The sequence below is a fragment of the Artemia franciscana genome, chromosome 4, assembly GCF_032884065.1.
Source record: "Artemia franciscana chromosome 4, ASM3288406v1, whole genome shotgun sequence".
Taxonomy (NCBI): Eukaryota; Metazoa; Arthropoda; class Branchiopoda; order Anostraca; family Artemiidae; genus Artemia; species Artemia franciscana.
In genome coordinates, this window is record NC_088866.1 from 49,929,621 (window position 1) to 49,946,410 (window position 16,790).

Sequence of the window (16,790 nt, forward strand, 5' to 3'; positions counted from 1 at the left end):
TACTGAAATAAAATGATTCTGAAACTCATTAAAAATTGTAAAATTGCTGTAGCTATGGCCTCATTTAGTATCACTTCAGATTGTAGGATATTAGGACTCTGACCCATAATACTACGGATAATACTATTTGCGAGGGCTTCAATGGGTTTTATTCAGCTTCCTTATAATTCAAGCTAAAATACATTTTCTTAGCCTCGCGGAGAAAATTAATCCAACTATTACAAAAACACTGTTTTTTCCTTTGTTATCATCCGTAGATTCTAAAGCTTGAAATTTAAAACAATATATCTTTTAAATTTATTTTCGTAACAAGATCTTGTGTTATCCATGGCTTCTTTCCACTATCTTTTTGCCCTTTCATATTCTTAATAGCTCCCACTTCCTTAGCCTTTCCCATTAACTTACCATAAAAAGCTCAAAGTTACTATTTTCATCATTTTCCTCTCCAAGAAGGGACACCGAGCCAGCTTGAACCAAATTATTATTTAGTTTTACAAGGGCATTTTGATCAAAAACTACAGACCTTTTACTCGAGTCAAATTTACTCGCTTATGAGTAAATACCTCAAATTCAACATAAACACGGCAATGGTCAGATCCAATATTTGCAACAACTCCTGGAGGTCTAAAATGCACATTTGAAAATATATTGTCCAATGGCGTTGCTGAAGTCCTAGAAACTCTTGTGGAATGTTAATCGTACGTACTAAACCATTAGATAGATATAGATTTAAAAATCAACATGTCACGTAAGACTCGATATCTTACAACTTGATGTTAAAATCACCAAGAATGAAAAAAGGTTGATTGCTTGATAATACTTTCGGCAATTGTTCATGTGAATTCTCAAAGAATTTTTGAATAGAGCTAGAAGGAGACCTATAAAAAATGACTAAATATGCATCAACATTATTTAATCTAGCTTCTAGAACTAGTGTTTCACACACCATTTCATTATATTTGCGCGGATCATTACGGATTTTCACGTGCAGATCTTCACAAAAATAGGCAGCAAGACCCCCACAATGACGTAGCTCTCGATTCTGTGTAAACAATATGTACCGCAATATATCCAGAAGAGCAGAGTTATGATCACTCAGCCAAGTCTCTCTGCTAAAGCTAGAACATGGAAGAAATTAAGATTAGCTAAATTAACTAAAAAATCAAAAGTTGTATTAAGCCCTTGGCAATTCAAATGAAAAATCCTAAAATCATGTGATTCACCATGCTGACACACAATATCATTAAAATAATAATTAAATACAAATTTAGTATCTTCATGGGGTTCAGAAGCCAGAGCAATAAAATCCAAAATTTTTTTATTAATACTAATCCAGGCATTTTTTATAAATTTCTATTAGTGCTTTCGTTAAAATAATCATAAAAATTTACCCTCTGATTTTCCAAATCAACTGTGCTATGAGCCCCAAGGGGAAGAACAAGTTTTCTAACCACTATCAAACAGTTCGTGGTAACGAACTGTGGTAAGGAGCGATCCGGCTCAATAGTAACCAAAACTCTAAAAAATTGAATTTTGATATAAATAGCTACATCAAAAGAATCGCATTTTAATGCTGATTTTAAATATATATGTTTCATCAAGTTTAGTCTTAGCCATCAAAAGTTACGAGCCTGAGAAAATTTGCCTTATTTAGGAAAATAGGGGAAAACACCCCCTAAAAGTCGTAGGATCTTAACGAAAATGACACCATCAGATTCAGCGTATCAGAGAACCCTACTGTAGAAGTTTCAAGCTCCTATCTACAAAAATGTGGAATTTTGCATTTTTTGCCAGAAGACAAATCATGGGTGCGTGTTTATTTGTTTTTTTTTGTTTTTTTTTTTGGTTTTTTTTTTCCCAGGGGTCATCGTATCGACCAAGTGGTCCTAGAATGTCGCAAGAGGGCTCATTCTAACGGAAATGAAAAGTTCTAGTGTCCTTTTTAAGTGACCAAAAAAATTGGAGGGCATCTAGGCCCCCTCCCACGCTCATTTTTTTCCCAAAGTCAACGGATCAAAATTTTGAGATAGCCATTTTGTTTGGCATAGTCGAAAATCTTAATAACTATGTTTTTCGGGATGACTTACTCCCCCACAGTCCCTGGGAAATCCACCCATGGCTTACGTATAATATTTGTTATTAGGAAGTATACAGACATTTTTTGAGAGGGTTCATACTTGGAGCGGAATTACATAGGGAGAATGATCCTAGGGGTGAAAAATTTCTGGGGGTTGAATATTCCACGGGGTATGTTGCACCGGGGGGATTTGATAGAATTACTATACCTAATTTTTTTCAGATGTCTTATATTCTCTTTGCCAAATTTTCATGTGAAGATAATCCAAGGGAATTATCCAGGGGCCATTTACCCTGTGTTTTGATTTCTGGAAAATTGTTTCCACGGAAGGGGTCATTTCTGGAGTGATCGAGAAACAGATTAAAAATTAAAGTCTTATTTAAATGAAAAATTACTAAGAAGAATTTTTCCGGTGGAATCGTCCTCGAGCAATTTTACAGGGATGGGGAATCTAAGTGCGGATGGAACTATCTCAATGGAATTTGATGGAGGGATCCACTTTAAGTTGGATGAAATTTCCGTTGAAGAGAAAGGTATATTGCGTAGAGGGTGACCCATATTTACCGGCGTTATTTAAAAAGCGGGCAAAAATTATTCTGCGTATAAAAAGTTGCCCCCTCCTGAATACTTTACGATAAAGTTTGACTATTTATCCGAATTTCTTAAAAGCGTCTACTTAAACACACCAAACGTTTAATTAGAATGGGAACCCATTTTGAATAGGAATTGCCAACATCTTTAGCGCTAGGAATAAGGTGTTGAAGAGGGGATAACCCTTCAAACATACCTGCCAAAATTAATATGCATAAATTGCTTTGTTTTTTCAAGTACGGTCAGTCAAACTCAAACCACCCTTAGTTTGAAAAACGTTTATAAACTAAATAAAACATATTTTTTCAAATGAAAGTAAGGAGCGACAATAAAGCTTAAAACAAACAGGATTTTTTTCGTATATGGAAGGGGCTGTCCCCTCCTCCACGCATCGCTCTTTACGCTAAAGTTTTTATTGTTTTTAAAAGAACTGCTGTGACAAAGGGCCAAACTTTAGCGTAGAAAGTTAATTTTTGTATTTAATAACTTAAATACCTATCCCAGGTACAGCAGCAACAACAAATTTTGCTGCAGTAACAAAAAAGCGAGTGAATTGTTACTTTTGTGTGTAACTCGTATATAGTGTAAACTTTGCAGAATCGTGCATGAATGAATATATGTTCCAATTAAGGCGGTTGTTCCAGGGATGAGATAATTATGGTGCCGTGTAACTGAGGCTCAGTTGCTAAGATGCAAAGACATTATTGAGGATGCGCACGGATGAGGAGAATTTGGCTGCAGTGAAGAAAATTTTTGCACGAGAGTGGAGGAGCTGAAAATGTGTTTTCGGGGGGTTTGTACTGTGTGCAGGATTCTGTGTTTCCTATTAAGGATCGGTTGTTAGTAGTATGCGGTCAATCCATACAGCCGCAGCCCTACCAAGAATTTCAGAATGACACATTATCAAGAATGTCAGGAGAATATGAAGACTGACACATTATTTGGAATTACGCATTTTGGAATCATTTATGTTGTCGGTGAAACAATACAACGAATATAAGCGCGCCCATATCTTGATTTCCGATAGTTTCTTGGTATGTTTCCGACAATTTCAAGAATGATATTGACATATCATTCTCTGATATTGCATAATCATGTTTTCAGTGAAACAATACAATAGGTTTTGTGACAGCCCGCAAACCTGGTCTATTGAGATAAAAACTGAGCCAACAAGATTTTTAACTTCTAAGCAATTTTCCATTGATTTTATGAAATTTATTGCTGATATAGGAATAGAACGTAAGACTCATTATTTCCTATGGCAAAAGAACGACACGTTATTCAACTGACCCAAAAGGTCATCGATGAAATTATGTTCTTAGAAATACATTCTAGGCAATCAATGTATTGTTTCTGGAATAATAGCCAACTATTATTAAGCGTCACTACATCGTGAAAAGTTAATTGCGTAATCAATTTCTCAATTGAAGTTGGATATATGATAAATACTGTCAGGAGTTTGTTTCCTGGCGACTTTTTTCATTTGTTTTAAAGCTTAATGTGAAGGATCCTGTAGTCTGTATAAAGAAAAAATCTAAAACATTTGAAGATAGGGCGAAAATTAACCTTTTAGGCCCCAATTTATTTCCGTTTTTTAGTAACAGTTCTGGCTCTTCATGATTTATAGGCTAATCTATTTAGCAAGTGTTTTTGTATCTTTTATTTAAGTGCTGGATAAATATTTGATAGGTTTTGATTGTAAGTGTTATCATTTGTTTTTTCTTTTTATTATATTGTAGCGTACTCCTCATTTTTGAGGGAAATAAAGAAAATAAATAAACAAATAAATAAATTATTCCGAGAGTATTCATACCACAGCGATTTGATGTTATTGCTAGACATACATTTCCTTTTGATGATCAACGAAACTTATGTTGATCTCCAATAATTGGAAAGAGTATAACCGGCCAGGTATTCTTTATGTAATGTAAGGGTCCTGAGCACATCGATTTTCCATTAATGGAGCCTGCACATTAGTTTGACTCTTCGCGTTTCCACCCAGGGCCCCTGTCCCCCTCCATGGCCACATATTCCCCTTTAGGGCCTAATTGCACCTCTCCCCTAAATTTATTTCTGGCTTTTGTTTATTTTTTTGGGGGCGGGAAATTGAATTTTTTTCGTACTTGAAATGTTTTTCGGACACAAATACACAAAGAAAGACAGGTAAACACATATTCAGACTCACAGGCAGAGAGACAGAGGGAGAGACGAAAAGACACACACTAAAACACAGGATGAGACAATCAAACAAAGACAAACGCAGAGACACATTCAGACACACAGGCACAGAGAGAGAGTGAGAGGGACAAAAATCAAATACACATATACACAGAATCAGATACACAAATATAAAAGGACAGACACAGACAGAGACAACTACACAGTCAGACGTATTGGCATAGAGAGAAAAAAAACACACAAAAACATAAAGTCAGACACACAAACTCACTAAGACAGAGATAGAAAAACACATAGTCAGACAAGTTGGCGAAGAGAGAGATACAAAAACGAACACGCAAACAAACAGAGTCAGACACACAAAGACAGACTCTGAAACAAACACACAGCCAGACGCACGGGCAGAGAAAGAGAGAGAGAGAGAGAGAGAGAGAGAGAGAGAGAGAGAGAGAGAGAGAAAGAGAGAGAGGGGGGAAGAGAGAGAGAGAGAAAGAGAGAGAGGGGGGAAGAGAGAGAGAGACAAATACAAACAAACACACTGAGTCAGACACCTTCATACACAAAGGCGGACACAGAGACAGGCGAACACAAAGCCAGATAAAGATGCGCAAAGAGGGAATGACAAAAAACACCTACAAACACACTGAGTCAGAAACACAAAAGAAAGACACAGAGACAGGGAAATATAAGGCCAGACGCACAGGCGTGGGAAATCAGATAAGCAATCAACCCCACAAACCTGCAAAGTCAGACACATCAATTTGAAAGAGAGAGAGAGAGAGAGAGAGAGAGAGAGAGAGAGAGAGAGAGAGAGAGAGAGAGAGAGAGATTTTCCTCCTCTTATTTCAAAAAGCAAAACATTTTGTAAGAATTGCCTGTACATATTGTTGAAGTAATTGATCTGAAGGGAAGTGAAAAACCTAGAAATTACAAGTATCGAGTTTTCTGTTAAGGTACTCATGATACCCAGTTTGTAAATAAGTCCCAAATTTTAGATTTGGGCTGCAATAAAGCTGAGGCTATGAAAAACTATAAAAATGGTGTAAAGCTTTGAAGAGTTTGTGATGAAACCAGACACTTACATAGAAATTTGCAAAGACAATCTTAAAGGACAAGCTTCTGGAAATATCAATTTAAATAAGTCGTTGGGATCAACCTCTCTTATTAACAAGATTACAGCGACGGAACAAGAAATTTAGTCTGTCATGGAAAACTTTGCTCAGAAAATAGATCAGAGATTAGATGAAAAATTGGCATCTGTTGGCGGCAAACAGTCATTTTCTAAGGACACAATTAGTGAATCAAAGCTCAAAAACTCATCGATTGCAAGTGAAATTTACAGATCATTAGTTGTCGAATTCTAGCCGAAATTTGTTGTTTAGTATGATGATTTAAAACATTTAAAAAATCAATGCTCATTTATGGAGGAATGGATTAAAGTTGCAGAGCAAAAGTTTGATGAGTATGAACAAGAAAAGAGATTAAATAGTCTCATGTTCAATGGGATTAAGCAACCTCCCAATAATTAATAAGCCAATAACCAATAATTAATTCAGTAGCCTTGTTATTTCGCCACAATTGACTTGGAATTTGTATTGTCATATATCAGTGACCTATATTTATAAATTGAACAGTTTAAATTGTGTGGTGGTTGAAAACAGGTGCCTTGAAAAGATGCTAAGTATTAGCGAACAATCGGAGGATCTGAATGACTTTGAACTTATATATTCGCCTTTGTTAAATTTTGTCCAAAGTAATTGGCAGAATTCGATTTCTGAGAAGGAAATTATTGAATATGGAGTGGATTTTTTTGAATCACCAAAAATAGTTGAAGCTAAGGTTGCTTTATGGTCGAAACTTGCGCCTGATGAAATTCCCCCTCGCCGCAGTGGTGCAAAGTCTGCAACCAGTAATATTAAAGACATGCTCGATCTTTTGAAGAAGTGTGATGAAGCTAGTATCTCTATGCCAACTTATGTTATTAAACTTCCAACTGAAGTTCCAGTGTTGCCAGCTGTAGCCTATTCACAATTGGCCTCTAAAGTTTCTAAAGTTCATCAACTTGTTCAAATTGTGTCAGCAAAGTTGGACAATTATAGCCTCAATTACCCTCAGTTACCAAAACCTATAGGCTCAAATCGCCAGTCAACCACTATTGTCGTCTCTCAAGTGCCGTCTCATCTATCGGATCCAATTAAAAGGAAAGACGTTATTGATAAAATCTGTGGCCATGAACTTGTATCCAGTATTCGCCCGGTTCACGATAAGTGGTATGTAAATATTGATATATCTGCTGCCGATGACTTCCGTGCATCTGTTCCCGTCATTCTCGCCGGTACGTCAACCAAAGAAATTTCTAAGAAATATTCGGCCATTATCAAAGGTGTTCCAGAGGATTATGCAATTCAGTCTTTCACAAATTGTAGCGGTATTGTTGCTGCCAAAAGGCTTGGCTCTTCGAAAACAGTTAAGCTTGATTTTGTGGATTCTTTTGCTAAAGCAGCTTATTTCAAAGACGGTGTACGAATTGGTTATGAATTCTTTACACTGAGTGAGTTTAAGGAAATTCCAAAGTGTTGTTTTAAGTGCCGATCGCCCCATCACTTCCACTCTTCTTGTCCCAGTCCTGCGCCCAAATGTGCTCGTTGTGCCGGCCCTCATATTAGTTCAAAAGAAAATCCATGCAATGCCTCACCAAAATGTGCCAATTGCAATGGTGAACACGTGTCCTTTAGCATGTCATGCTTCGTTCTTCGTGGTTTTGCTAGTCAACAAACCTCTAAATGACTTTACAAATTTCAATCATATCGCACAATATCAATGGCACAAAAAATAAAGATGCTTATATTGACGATCTGTACGAGAACTTCGGCGTTATCTGCCTACAGGAAACTTTGTTAACTGCCTCTAGCAGAAATTTCCTCCATCGAAGCTCTGTTCATTCGGTTTTACTTCTGATGCTGTTACCACGCGTGGCCGCCCTTCTGGAGGCCTGGCCTGTATTTTTAAAAAAAGTATTGATATTTCGAACCCATCCCTTTTTTATTCGGATAAGCACATTCTTGCTGTTAGAGTAAATAGTACTGTGTTTGCTAATGTTTATCTTCCATATAAAAATAATACAGTGGAGTCAATTAATAAATTTGCTATTACATGCAAGTCTTTAAAGTCCGTGATGAATCGTGTCAAGGAAAATAAACTTGATTTTATAGTTCTTGGTGACTTTAACACGGATTTGGATGAACAAAGTTATCGATCCCGAGAAATATTGGAGTGCATGCCCCCTTACGTGATTCTGAAGAAAGATCTATCTTCCTCCTATATCCATCAATCTGGTAGTGTTTCTAATATTGATCATGTAACCAGTTCGTCACAGCTAAAATGCTCGATTATTCATGTTGATATTGAGTCTGATGACATTGACCATCTATCGCTTTCATTTACTACTGAACTGAAACGTAACCTTTGCAATGTTGCGCCTATTGGGAATTCTAAATGGTTTAAATGTAGTAATTGGAAAAGAGCCGATATTGCTTTATATATATTGTCTTTGTCTACACTGCTTAATTGTATTCGTGTGCCTTATCATCTACCCCAATTGCAAGTAAAGGGTAGTAAGCGTGATCTCGATAGATATTATGATGATATGATTAGATGTATGAAAGAAGCTGAAAAAATTGCGGTTCCCCAGGAACGTATTCGTATAAAAACGCGGAAATCTATATGGGCTGCCGATCCTGAATTAAAGAATTTTAAAAATAAGGCAAAAATTTGGCTTCGAATTTGGGTTGACTGTGGTAGACCTATAACGGAGTCTGTTGCGGATATAAAGCAGAAAACAAAGAATGATTATAAAAAGTACCTTAAATCTATTCGTTATAAGGGTATGGAATTTCCAGCCTCTAAAAAGGATTGGTCTAAATTATCAATTCTGAGAAGCTGGATAAAAGTGATCTTTATAATAGTGATTCGATTTCTAGTTCAACTTGGTATGTTTACTAATCGGGAATTTTTTCCAAAATTAATATTTTTGTGCAGTCACATTATTCTCGGTTACTTTCTAAAATTCTACCGCCTTCGCTTCATCAAGGCCATATTATTCCAGTATCAATAACTGCTGTTGAAAATGCAATTAAGCAACTGAAATCTTCATCTATTGATATTGATGGTATTAGTGTAAATAATATAAATTCAAAGTGTGTTGTTCTTTTATTTCATTTGCAGTTGTTGTTCCAAATGTGTTTAACATCTTCTCTGGCTCCGGATAGCTTTCTTTGTGGAAATGTCACCTCAATTCTAAAGCGGGGAAAACTCCCTTCTCAATGTTCATCTTATCGCCCTATAACCACAACGTGTAACTTGAGTAAAATCCTTGAATATATTTTAATTCCTCATTTAAATGAAAATATAAATTTCGGATCGAATCAATTCGGGTTTCAAGCTTGTATTGGTTGTCAACACGCATACCGTGTTCTTTCTTCCACCCTTAAGAATAGCATGGCTGAGGGGTCGCCACTTTATATGTGTACTTTGGACCTTTCTAAAGCTTTTGACAATGTAGTTCACAGTCAAGATTTTTTTTCCCTTTTTAATAATGGTGTAAATCTATCAGTCATTTTTCTTCTTCGTTTTTGGTATGAGAATTCTTTTCTCCGAATTAATAAATCTGGATCTCCGTTTGTCCGTTTATGTCGAGGTGTCAAGCAGGGAGGGGTTTTATCACCTAGTATATTCAAAATGTGCATTTCTGGTATTTTAGATGAAATTAGATCAAATTATTTTATTGGACTCTCAGATGTTTCTTATCTTGCTTATGCAGATGACCTTTTACTTTTGTGTAAAAATAAGCAAGGTCTCTCGTTTATGGTCTCAAAAGTTTCACGTTTATTTTCTAATATTGGTCTTTCTCCTAATGTTAAGAAGTGTGAATTTCTAGTTTTTAATGGTCCGACTTCCTCTAATACTCCCTTAGCTTGTCGCGGTTTTTCAATACCCTTTGTTTCCACCTTTCGGTGGTTGGGTATTACTGTTATGAATTCAATTTCTTGCCTACGGCAGTGCACTGTTCGTGATGTTCAAAAGAAAATTCAAACGGACTATTCTAAGATAGTTGCTAATCGAGGGAAGTATAATAGACATGCACTCGGTAGACTATATGCTACATTTTGTGATCATTCTGTCCTTTATCTTTCTGGTCTTTATCCCCTTCTAAAGAAAAAAGATGTTAATCAGATTCGGATTTTTTATTTCAGATATTGTAAATTTTTACTTTATCTCCCCCCTTGGCATAGCAATAGGAAGATAATTCGTAAGTTTGATGTCCCTGATATAAGTGCAAAGTTGGTCCTCATGTATGGAAGGTTGTCGGAATCAGCTTTTTATCGTTTATCGCCTCATCATCCTTCGGTCCGTCTCTTCGGTTAATCTCATTGTAGCGTAATGTTTTTTCTATTTGTAGTGTATTTTACTTGTAGTGTATTTCATTTTTTTTTCTTTTTGTTACTCCACAAGTGCCATAACTTGTTATGATGTGGGTTAAAAATAAATTATTATTATTATTATTATTATTATTATATAGTGTCAAACAGAATGGAGCTTGAAATATCAAATGAATATGTGATAGAAGTTAAAAGATTAAATATAAGCAAAGGTAATAGTAAACAGGATGCAATTGCTCCGGTAGTTGTAACATTCAAGTGTAAAGACCTTGCTTCTAAAATGTTCAAAGAAAAGTCAAAATTAGCTCGCACTGGTATTTTTTTTTGTCGGATATTGCTTAATAGTGATGCTAAAAGTCGTTATATTTTTATCATTTTTTCGTTTTTTTCTCACTTGTAGCCTCGTAGTTATTTTTATTTTTATTTTTTTTTTCACTGCTGTATTTTTTTTCTGTTTGTTGTTGTGCAGGTGTGATACACCATTTTTTTGAAGTCCTATGATTTTTTCTAGCTCAGGCTCCGGAGATGTTCAATCCCTTGATGGACGTCTACTTCAATTGCAAAGTAATCCAATAGATGTTTTGAGTATTGTTAATAATTCTATTGGTGAAATTCAAAACATTTCCTTAAATTTTTCCCATTCAATTACTAGTAAATATGTTTCCGATTTAAATTCGGCTACTAGACGAGATGATAATTTTTCAGTCCTTCAACTCAATACTCAGGGACTATGTTCATCGATTGATGAGTTGGGGCAGATGGTTTCTGATGGACAACCTGATGTTGTCGGGTTATGTGAGACCTTTCTGAATTCTAACAATGAATTGCTTCTTGATATACCTGGTTACAAAATTGAACGACTAAATCGCAGAAGCATGGCAAAGGGTGGTCTAGTCTTGTATATTTCTGATGTTATTTCCTGTTTCGTTCGAAACGATCTGTCAAGGAATGATGAAGGGGTTTTTGAATCCAAGTTTATTGAAATTAAATTACAAAACAGAGTTTTGATAATCGGTAATGTTTATAGATCTCCGAGTGGATCCATCCCTTCTTTTCTTCAGTTCCTTGATGAGGTTTTGGATTTTAATAGGGAGACGTTCGTGCGAACTAGTAATAATGGGAGGCTTTAACATAAATCTGATTGATGTGGCGTCCTCTACTACGGTGGATTGCCTCTCAACTATGCTCGCTGCTGGGGTTCTACCAAAACCTGTGTTCCGACACGTTTAACTGACACGTCACAGTCTTTAATTGATAATTTTTTTTCGTCTCTTAGTGTGGTTCAGAATTCTCAGAACAGCTTCTTTTAGGTTGATCTGAATAATTTAATACGCCTCAAATCCCATTTAGCTGAGAAGACATGAAATATTTTTAGTGAGGATAATTATTTTCGTTCAAAGTTTGATACTTTTTATGAGTCAGTGAAAGCGTCGATTTTTGAACTATGTGCTCTGACCCCTTCTAATTCAAGGTCAAAAAGATTCATTCCTCTTAAACCATGGATGACCCTGGCCTTCTAAAGAGTTGGAGAAGAAAAAATAATCTTTGGAAAGCTTTTCAAGTCAGCAAAGCCATGTTCGAATGCTGCACGTCTTCAGCAGTTCAAACTCTACAGGAATGTTTTTAACTCTTTGTGCCGGAAGGCCAAATTCCTTTATTGTTCTAAAATTTTCTCAGATTGTGGGAAAATATTCGTAAAACTTAGAAAGTGATTAATTCCGTCCTTAAACGTTCTTCTCCAGCTCCTTCTATTCCTCCGAGTCTTAAGGTTGGTAACGTGGTTGTTGAGGGCGTTCCATCTGTTCAGGAAGCATTTACATAATTTTTTGATGATGTTTGGAAAACTACTGCTTATTCAGTCAGGTCTTCGCTGTCACAACCAGATTACAAATATTATCTTGGTCCACCTTGTCTCAAGGCGATGATTTTTGTATCCTACTTCTGAGGTTGAAGCAGCCAGGATTGTAAATAGCTTGAAAAGTTCTTCGGCGTCTGGCCCTGACTGCATTCCAACTATGGTAATTAAGTTCATTGTTCCTTGAATTATTTCTGTATTGACGAAGCTTATAAATCTTTCTTTTGAAAATGGGATTTTCCCCAGTTCTCTTAAAAGAGCTAAAGTAATTGTTTTATATATAAAGGTCGACTTCGAAATGATACAGCCAATTATTGACCTATATCCTTGCTGTCTGTTTTTAGCGAATTTTTTGAAAAGACCATGCTTTCCCGACTACTAGCTTTTTTAGAGGCTAAAAGTTTTTTTCGTGATTTTCAGTTTGGCTTCCAAGCTAAACATTCTACGGAACATGTATGTTTAAAGCTTTTAAATTTTCTCTACACCACGCTTGACTCTGGTTTGATCCCTTCGGCTATATTCCTGGATGTCCGTTATGTTTTTGACTCCTCAACTCATCGGATTCTTCTTCCCATTCAATGTGTGATAAGCTATCACACATTGGTGTAAGAGGACAGGCTCATTCTTGGTTTGATTCCTATTTGTCCGGTAGAATTATATCTGTAGACTCTCTTCCCAGCTTTTCGTCTTTAGTCGAGTTTGATGTTCCTCAAGGTTCTGTTCTTGGTCCGTTTCAGTTTCTGATTTATGTTAATGACCTTATAGTTGCGGTTAAAAAGCAGAAACCCTTAGTTTGTTGTCGCCTATTTCATCCTGAATCTTTAAATCCAGAAAAAAAATCCTTCACTTTCGCAGGATGAGGACGCTCTCATTGCCTTCCCTGATGACAGTACTTTGTACTGCTGTTGAAACTAATTCTGAGATACTTCCTAAAGTAGTGAACCTCTTCGAGAGAATCGTTCTCTTGTTTAATGCTGATTGCCTTGCCTTTACTGTTGCTAAGTCAAGTTTTTAATTTTTTCCCATATTTCTCTGGCGTGCCCTCAGTTAACTGTTATCCACCTTTCTAGGGTTTCTCTCAGTAGACCTAAGGATCGATATGTCCGATTCCTCGGTATTATTCTTGATGAGAGCCTTTCGTTCAAGCATCATATTGGACTAATTAATATGAAGACCTCAAGGAGTCTTGGAATTTTGAGGAAACTAAAACATATTTTTCCTAGATCAGTTTTAAGAATTCTGTTCCATTGCTTAGTTCAGTCCTACGTCTCTTAGTTAGATAACTTCGAAGACCACACTGCCTTTCCATGACGAAAAGTCAAGTCTTGACTAAGTCAAGTTTTTAATTTTTTCCCATATTTCTCTGGCGTGCCCTCAGTTAACTGTTATCCACCTTTCTAGGGTTTCTCTCAGTAGACCTAAGGATCGATATGTCCGATTCCTCGGTATTATTCTTGATGAGAGCCTTTCGTTCAAGCATCATATTGGACTAATTAATATGAAGACCTCAAGGAGTCTTGGAATTTTGAGGAAACTAAAACATATTTTTCCTAGATCAGTTTTAAGAATTCTGTTCCATTGCTTAGTTCAGTCCTACGTCTCTTAGTTAGATAACTTCGAAGACCACACTGCCTTTCCATGACGAAAGTAAAATAGTTCAAAATGGGGATGAAACCTTTTAATTGACAGTAAATAGATATAAAAATATTTAACTGGATATTTCGAACACATATACAGTGTTCATCATCAGCATTAAAACACACAGTTTATGTGTTTCCACTTAAATATTTTTATATCTATTCACTGTCAATTAAAAGGTTTCATCCCTATTTTAAACTGTTTTACTTACGTCTCTTTTTGCCCTACTTTATGGATCTGAAACCACTATCTAACTTTTTCTTCTTTTCTGAAACCACTATCTAAGTCGTATGATAAAGCAAGAGGGCTTATAAAGGAAACCAATAGTTCTACAAATAACCTAACTAGCCCTTTGCTTGATTTGCGGTCACTCTACATTGTTTCTTGCGTGTAATTCATTTTTCATCAACTTCATAGTGATGTTCCCTCAGCCCTACAAACTACTCCTTCTTTCGTCACTGATAGGTCTATGCATCACCTTCGCAATTAAAGGAATATTAATATTTTTTTTACTCCATCGGTGAGATCTGACTTTAATCCATTAACTGCTTGTCATAAAGCTTGGAACTGCCTACCTGATTCAGCTTAATAATGTCACTTGTTTGGTAGTTTCAAAAGAATTTTGAAATTTTTTTTAATGTCCTGATATTTAAAAAAAATTTTTTTAATGTTCTCCCGACTGACCACTTCCAATACCCTGAATTCATGTACCTCCTCCCTTCTCTCTCTTTTTTCAATTTATATATTCCACTTGCTTTGATTGGTTTGGTATGTTTTTCTCTCTTTTTTTTCTCTCTCTCAGTCTTTTTTCTACTATATTCATTTATTAATTGATTTTAGTACATAAGCAGATATGTCATTATTTTGCTTTTGTTGTATTTCGTCTCTTTTTTCTATATATATTTTGCTTTCCACTTCCTTTTTTAATTTATTTTGCTACGTAGGTATATTTGTCATTGTTTTGTTTTTCGTTGCTTTTCTTCTATATTAATTGATGTAATGTTTAGTCTCCCACCATCAAAGGCCAAAGAGCCTTTGTGGGGTCTAAAGCTTTGTAATTTTTCTTTATTTTCTCTTAATAAAGAGATTGATTGATTGATTGATTGATTGATTGAATCATTGTTTCTCTATGTGTAGTTAGTTTAGCTAATAAAATATCGTAAATACTGAGATAATGTATTAACTGCGTAAGGTTGGTTCAAACAAGGTTTTTAAAAGGATAGATACTATACTATCAAACTATCCTCTTATGTTATAGTGTAACTAATATCCACTACATTATTAAAGTCGGTTAGTTTTGTTCCAAATGAAAACGGAGGTCACAACTTAAATTTGATTCCCAGGTTAGATTTTATTCACAATCTTCGGTCGTAAAATATCAAGAGTTATGGCTAGTATGTTCTTCTTCCTTGATTACACTGTATTCATTTGTTTTAAAGACGTGGAAAAGGTAAATGAGAAGGTATCGGTTTGAAAGCCCCATGTCAATATGAATTCGTATCGAAATATTTTCGATTGATAATATATTTTATTTTAAACTTTTTTTGTTGCTACTATCATTTTATATTTTTGTAAATTTTCTTTTACTTTTTGTAAGTTTTTGTTTTTTTAATGATATTCAAAGTCAGTGGCGTAGCTAGGGGGCAAGGGGAATGTTCTTCCTGTGCGCAGTCTCTGAGAAAATGAGTTTTTTCTTACTTTTCTTGTTGTGGTAGTGAGGGGGAAGGCATAAGCTGACATTGTCCCCGGCTACTGAAAACCCAAGCTGCACCTGAGCATCTTTTTCATTAAAAAAAAAAAAAAAAAAAAAAAATGCCTCAGATATTTTCCATCCTCATGCCCCAACCTATAGGAAATCTTACTTGTCTTTTTCTTGAACTCTTGCTAACAAATCATTTATCAGCCATATCATTAATCACCCATTAATCATGCAATTAATCAGTTTTACCAAGATTATTGAGCCACCAACTTATTTGACAGCGCTAACTGATTTATAACGAAAATGGATGGGGCAAAACGTCTCATGACTAGGTTCTTTTAAAACCAAACTCCAAACTTGTCCTTTTCTTGAACTCTTGCTACCACATCATTTATCAGCCATATCATTAATCACCCATTAATCATGCAATTAATCAGTTTTACCAAGATTATTGAACCACCAACTTATTTGACAGCGCTAACTGATTTATAATGAAAATAGATGGGGCAAAACGTCTCATGACTAGGTCCTTTTAAAACCAAACTCTGGAACTTGGTACGTTGATTTCGAAAAGAATAACTAAATTAGTAATTTTTAACATATCACAAAAAAATTTAAGGTTGAATTGATAGAAAATTTGTTACACATGTAAGCATTTTATGGATAAACTTTCAAAAAAACCCTGTTTCTCTGCTCTTTTGTTGCCGAAATACTGTTTTTGCAGGCTGTACGATGAGACAACAAAGAATCGAACTACAGAGAATAGCCTCAGATCTCTGGTGTATGCGTCACATTATTGTGACCCATCTAGAGTTCGCAGACATAGCCAACTATTATGCAGAGGTTTAGAGAATTTGTTCTTTTACCTGAGGGAATATGCTCCCCCTTAGCCCCACTCTTTAACACCAAACCCCTGCTCTATGATACATATGTTTAGACGGCTTGCTGTTTATAACAGGAATATTGGTTTTGACATTTTTCATTCTGCTTAGCGATTTACATAAATTTCCGAAGAATTTATTTTTGCAGGCTATTGCAATTGTGGATATTCTTGAATTGTTCAATTGGACATATGTCTCAACAATAGCATCGGAAGGAACTTATGGTGAGGCTGGTATTGAGGTATTTCACAGACGTGCTGCTGAAAGGAACATTTGTGTTGCTGTTGCAGAGAAAGTTCCAGATCATGCTGACACTAAACGATTTGACCAGATTGTGGAAAGCCTCCTGAAGAAACCAAATGCAAAAGCTGTTGTCTTGTTTACAAGAGCAGATGATATTAGGTATGTATTAATTTTCATAAATGGATCCTAT

The 16,790-nt window shown here is 35.6% G+C and overlaps 1 protein-coding gene across 1 annotated transcript in view; it reads left to right on the forward strand.

The window, feature by feature from the left end:
- LOC136026542 (metabotropic glutamate receptor-like) overlaps positions 1-16,790 on the forward strand; it is a 344,543-nt gene that overhangs the window by 119,837 nt on the left and 207,916 nt on the right. Inside the window, exon 4 of the mRNA XM_065703226.1 lies at positions 16,506-16,759. Within this exon, the coding sequence (XP_065559298.1) occupies positions 16,506-16,759 (254 nt within the window). The remainder of the gene's footprint in view (positions 1-16,505; positions 16,760-16,790) is intronic.